At 29.7% G+C, this 6,416-nt stretch overlaps 1 protein-coding gene across 1 annotated transcript; it reads right to left on the bottom strand.

Annotated features, from left to right (window-relative positions):
- Window positions 1-3,499: 3,499 nt before the first annotated feature.
- LOC120145302 (uncharacterized protein At3g17950-like) lies at window positions 3,500-5,345 on the bottom strand. The gene is made up of 3 exons (XM_039159180.1): window positions 5,132-5,345; window positions 4,916-5,068; window positions 3,500-4,048 (listed from the first exon to the last, which is right to left on the bottom strand). Exons 1-3 carry the CDS (start codon window positions 5,141-5,143, stop codon window positions 3,605-3,607), a joined length of 609 nt encoding a protein of 202 aa, XP_039015111.1. The 5' UTR covers window positions 5,144-5,345; the 3' UTR covers window positions 3,500-3,604.
- Window positions 5,346-6,416: the final 1,071 nt, after the last annotated feature.

Below are 6,416 nucleotides of genomic sequence, written 5' to 3'. Positions count from 1 at the left end.
CTAATTATTTTTCCCACCACTGCCATTCCATTTGTAGGGACCCGAGTTGTAAAGCCACGTCCTCTAAAGTGATCGTACATTCACCACACGAAAGATGAAATGTATGAGTTTATGGTCTCCACCGTTCAATTAATGCACTGATCAAACCAGTGACCAACCTATATTCTCTTACAAATGATACATCGTAAAGCCCACCATTTGCAAATTCTGGACAATAAGTTCATCTGGCTTCTCACAAGTGTTCACTCGACTACGAATGACTCGTTGTTCGTCATCCTACAATTTGTTAATCCATGTAATTAGAATTAATTCATCGTTCTCAAATAAAATATATTATTCGATCATAATATTAGTGCTCCCAAATGACTAGAAATGTGTCGATAATCTAGTCTCAAAAGAACATTTTGTTCTGCTATGCTTCAACAAATCTATAAAAAAATTAAAATTTTCAAATTATAATATTAATCATAATTAAAGAAACTTTAAACAACAAAATCTATTAAATCAAAATAATAGTCTAATTAATTTATTTTCAATAAAAACAAAACAAAAAAATTTTAAACTAAACTTATCAAACCACTCAAATACAATTTAATATGTAAAATCAAAATAAATATTTCAATAATTTATATTACTCGATAAAAAATAAAAAAATAATTTAAACTAAACTAAACTTACCAAACTACTCAAATACAACTTAATATGTAAAATAAAAATAAATAGTCTAATAATTATAATTTAAAATTAAAACAAAAATTATACTAAAAATTACACGAAAATTTAAATTTAACTTACCAAACCACTTGAATACAGTTTAATCTATAAAATCAAAATAAATAGACTAATTAATTTATTTTTATAATAAAAACACAAAATAAAACAATAAATTTTAAACTAAACTTACCAAGGTACTCAAATATGATTTAATTTGTAAAATAAAAATAATTAGTCTAATAATTTATATTACTCAATAAAAAGATAATGTAATAATTTAAACTACACTTACCAAGTTTTATTCATATACAACTTAATATGTAAAATTAAAATAAATAGTCTAATAATTATAATTTAAATTAAAAACAAAAATTACACTAAAAATTACACGAAAATTAAAATTAAAATTATCAAGTCACTCGAATACAATTTAATATGTAAAATCAAAATAAATAATCTAATTAATTTATATTTCAAAGAAAAATTAAAAAGGAAACAATAAAAGTTACACTAAATTTATCAAATCGCTTGCCAGAGCACTCGAGTTCTTTCTTCCTTCGATCGAACTCTCAAGCTTACCAAGATGCCCAAATGCTCTCTTTTCTCGGACTCACTCAAATTCTCCAAATTTTCTCCCTCACCTTTCACCCAAATTTTAACTCCCCATTGTTTTATCACTTACTGGTGCTCCATTATTGGTGTAATAATGACACCATTATTATTACACCCGCTCCCCCGTGTAAAGTCTGCATGTCGTTGATTCCCACGCAAGTCATGCATCAGCTGGTTCAAAAGACGCCGCATATTCCCGAAGTCTTTTGCATGGATTAAAGACGTCGAGTGTTTCCGAAGTCTTCATTTTTGCCTGAAAACGCTAGGTAGTCTCAGAGGCTTCATTTTTTCTTAAAGACGCCGAGATTTTTTTAGAGACTTTTTCTTTGTACTGTAAAATCATCCTAGATGAGAAATTAATCCAGAGACCGCATTATTATGAGAATTAAATATTTCCAACCATGTAAGAGGAGCCATTTTGCATGATTAAGGTGAAAAGAGTACGTAAAAAATAAATAATAAAAGAGTACGACCATTTTTTTGGCGTTTGCCATTTTGGCTTTTCAGATACAAACAAATTATTTATTTTAATTTTTACAAAAATAATTTTTTTATTTCTAATTTTTTATATAGAATTAAGAACTTGATTATATATCCACTTATGAATTATATTAACACCATGATACCAATCATTGTGTGAAGGAATAAATATATAGGACAGAAATTATGTACATGTTTATGTTATGGGGGTGATTATCCTCTTTCTAAAGATAATATATCAGAAGATACGTAATGTTATTGTTTATAAAGTCTATAATTTTCTTTTTTAATATACAATTATTGCCATCTATCTCTTCAAACTGTGATATTTTTCTATTTAATATTGTGATGTTCTCGTCACGAGTGCTCATCCTATCTACCACATATAATGGAATACTCGATGTGAAAATAAATAGTCAAAATATCATTTTTGATATAGCTTATTACGGATTAATTACTATTTCTCAAAAGACATGTATAATACCATATAAAATGTTTCCGTTATAAACTTATTGACCTCTTTTCTTATTTTTAATGTGAAATTAATGTTTTTCACTTGACTTCAATGGCGAAACCACAGCTTGGTAGTAAGGGTGGGCACGTGCTCACCCTGAAATATAAATTTTTTTCGATTAATTACATATTTTACTAGTGATGTCCACCCTGAAATTTTTCATGCTCATCTTGAAATCTGATTTTTTTTATTAGTTACTTATTTTACAAACGGTATCTTTCCTAAATTTATTTGTACTCGTCTCATTTAAATATTTTATGTTGTTAAACATATGTGTGTTTACCCTTAAAAATATTTCTAGATCCGTCACTGTTTGACTTAATATAAAATAGTTCTTAAACTACACCTACTCTTTTATTTAAATGTCTAAATTTATTTTCGGTCAATACATATATCTAACGTTATATTTTAAATGTCTATGTTATAACATCCATTAAAAAATCATTAATTGATACATATGTTTATATATATTTTTTTAAATTGTTTTTTTCTAAAATCTTAAGAAAAACTTAAATCTTTAATTTCAAATCCCTCTTATCGTCGCGAGCCACCGGTCGTTGAGTAGTATCCATCAGTCGCCGTTTACTCATTAACAGACGTCGACTTCAAATCTCTAAATTTCTAATTTTTAAACCCGAAATATTTGTCCCTTACTTTGCTTCACGTTGGCGTGTCATTCATTACCCTGCCTTCTCTCATTTGCAGATCAAAATTCACCCATTACCTCGTTCACTATCCTTGCAGATCAAAAGGCTTTTTTTTATTTGATTTGTTTGTTTTCAGCCGCATCAGAGGAGATACAATTCCTGGGCGTTCAAGCATGGATGACGTAGGGAAACTAGAGTATTTAATGGTTTGAAAAATGATTTTAAAAAATAAAAATAAAAAATATATACATGTAAGTTAAAATTTTTTAACGGTCATAATAAGATAAATATTTAAAATATAACTTCAGAAACATTAGACATTTATATTAATCGAAAATTTTTAGAAAAGTTTATAATTTGGGATATTTTATGTTGAGCATTTTCTCTTTTAAGACGTGACACTTGTATGATTGATGGTCATAACCCATGGGCACACTCTACAATTCCTAATCGATAAAAAAGAAGAGGTTGGTTCATAAAATTTTAAAGGTCAAAACATTTAATATTACTAAACGGAAGTGTAACAATAATAAATGACAAGGAAACTAAAGTTTAGTCCTTACTATAAATCCTAAAGCATACGAAATTGACTGTAGACCGAAAATTTAGCAGCAAAGGCCATAATTGGAGGTAGGGTTCAGGGTTGTCCACATATGCAGTTGAGCATAACTGGAACTCCATGACTGTTACCATCATCAGTGTCTGCAACATGGAGTGAAGTGGTTCTAGGAGGAGCGATGCAGCCGTTGATGAATAGTGGGTTTGATTCTATACTGGGTTGAGCCTGCAGGGCGAGCTCGTCGGGTCCATCGACGATGGAACCCCTTCTATATCCGCCGGCTGCTCTTCTTTCCACCGCAAGGAAATGGCCAAGCGATGGAACATTGTTTGCATTCTGGGTATCATCCCTTGAACATAAAGAAAACAGCCACACTTTTGATCTGTTGTTTTTGCTTCGTTTTTCTCTTGTTGCTTCTGCTTTTCTTCCTCTTATGGATCTTCTTGAGAGTTCCAAGATGCTTGAAACGCCGATTAGGCTCCCCAGTGTGATGCTCTTTTCAAGGAAAAATGACCCAGTTGACTGAAAACCAATCAAGCAAGAGATATTGGTACAAATCCACCAGCATAAATCACTGGAAGCAAAGGTAAATTTATGCATAGGATTCTTAATTTCTCAGAAATATTAGTTCTATATTGTTATCCTGAGAAGATGATCACATTTCAAGGGCTGTTAGCCTATAGAAGCAGAAATTTCCAACCCAGAACCTGTTAGAAGACATGTTGATGATACAATAAAATGAAAACCAAGATTTTACATGGGAAATCTTTTTAAAAAAACCACATGTAAAAGAGTAAAATTTTCAATAATTTCGATAGTTACAGAAGGATTTAGAGAAAACAACTTTACCTCTAAACCCAACAGAACCAAATCGAACTGAATCAAACTCTAACCAGGGATTTAAATTGTGGTTGCGATCGCTTTGCGTTTATCACGATTGAAGCAATAGCTGGTGTTATTACGTGTACCGTAGTTATAAAATAACGGTTTCAGACAACACTTTTACCGCTACATAACGGCTGCTGTTTCGATAGCTTATGGTTATTTAAAGCCCGACTCTAACGTAACCAAATCAAAGTCATGCTGAACATTAGAAATTGAATCTCAAACTTGTTTGATGCAAGTGAACTAGCCTATACTTTCAGAAAACTTGGTCAAAAAGAAAAAAAAAAGGAGAAAAGGAAGATTGAATGCTGCATTGACACTTATTGCCCTCCTAAAACAAGCAATTCTCCGGTAAGAGAATGATCTAATAGCATTGTTCAACCTTATTAAAAATAGGGTATTAACCGACTACTCAATAATCAACAAAAGAAAGAAACCAGTTCTCCAGTATAATCGAAACAACCAAACCAAAATATGTCTAGTTTTGCAGTGAGACTGAGTGACCTGTGTGTCCGAATCTGAAGATGAATCTGTTGAGGAAGTTGGGGAACCAGTGGGTACAGTGTTGAATGAAATGGAGCCTGAGTAGTCGTGGTTTCTAGTAGGCAGTCCAACCCTCACATTCAGGGGCTGCAATCCCAGTGGCCAACCTTCTTCCTGCAATTAAATCAAATTAGAAAAAGGGATAAATCAATCAGAGAGAGAGAAGACAAGCACTACCTGGTGAGCCATGCCTCTGCTAAAGTACTACCCAAAGTCGGATTTTTGTATGACTTGATTGATCTTAGTAAAACTAGATTTGAAACATGAACCCTGAAAACAAAAGAAAACCCTAAAAGCTATAGATTAGTGAGAACTTGAGCAAGTTCAAGTAAATGTAAATGAACTTTGAAGAACAATATAGGTTCCATTCATGTCATGAGAGAGAGAGAGAGAGACGGTGAAAGGACAGTAAAAAAACAAGTGAAAGATGGTCAAAGAAATGGAAATAAATGAGTAAAGCATTATGTTGTTCTGCTTTGCAAAAGAAAACAGAAACAAAATCATTATGTAGTTTGAATAAAATAAATTAGAATGAGAAGATAAAGGTCCAGGAGCAGTTCAGATGCATGAAAATTAGAACTTGTATAACCTACTTGCTATTGAATATGTTGTTCATGATGCCATGCCATCTATCATAAATGACAAAATTCGTATGAGCTTTATTTGGTAATGGAGTGAGACAAAGGAGGATCCAAGGAAGTGGAAGAGAAAGGGGCCAAGTGGTTAACTTTTGCCCTGTTGGAGGGCAATAGCAATTCACATAGCCATTAAAAATAAGTCTTTTTTAGAGTAGTGTTTGTTTTTACTGTGTAAGGTCTGCAAAGCTCTTATATATGCGCCGCGCAGACCACGCGTAGACATTGGATTTGTTATTTTAACCTCTTCAAAGGGGTTTTATATTTAATTTTATATTATATTTGATTTTAATTTTAATATTAATTTTTTTAAATAAATTAAATATTATTTTTTTAATATTATATTATAGATATTTAATTTTATATCATATAAATTATTTTATATATTATTAAAATTTTATATTTATTTTAATTATTTTGATTTAAGTTTAAATATAATATTTTTTTGGATTTGTTATTTTTAAATTATATTTAAACTTTTTATACAAAATGTAAGTATTTAAACCACATTGCTTAATAAAAAATGATTTCATTGTTTGATAAATAAGATTTTAAAATATAAAATATTATAAATTATGTTTTTAAAATTTTAAAATATAATCACAATTAAATAAAAAAAATAATCATAAAATAATTTGATAAATTAAAAAATATTTTCTAAAAATATCATATATTTATAAAAATAAATTATGAATATATATTTAAAAAAATTAAAAGTATTACATAATTGCATATTTAAAAAAATCATATAATTTAATGATCATTATAAATTTTATTCTATAAAACTTATAAAACTAATAATACATGTGATTATGTGAGACTAATAA

This window comes from Hibiscus syriacus, unplaced genomic scaffold (assembly GCF_006381635.1).
Source record: "Hibiscus syriacus cultivar Baekdansim isolate YM2019G1 unplaced genomic scaffold, ASM638163v2 tig00110893_pilon, whole genome shotgun sequence".
Taxonomy (NCBI): Eukaryota; Viridiplantae; Streptophyta; class Magnoliopsida; order Malvales; family Malvaceae; genus Hibiscus; species Hibiscus syriacus.
Note: the sequence above shows the minus strand (reverse complement) of the source record. Positions and strands in the feature narration are given on the sequence as shown.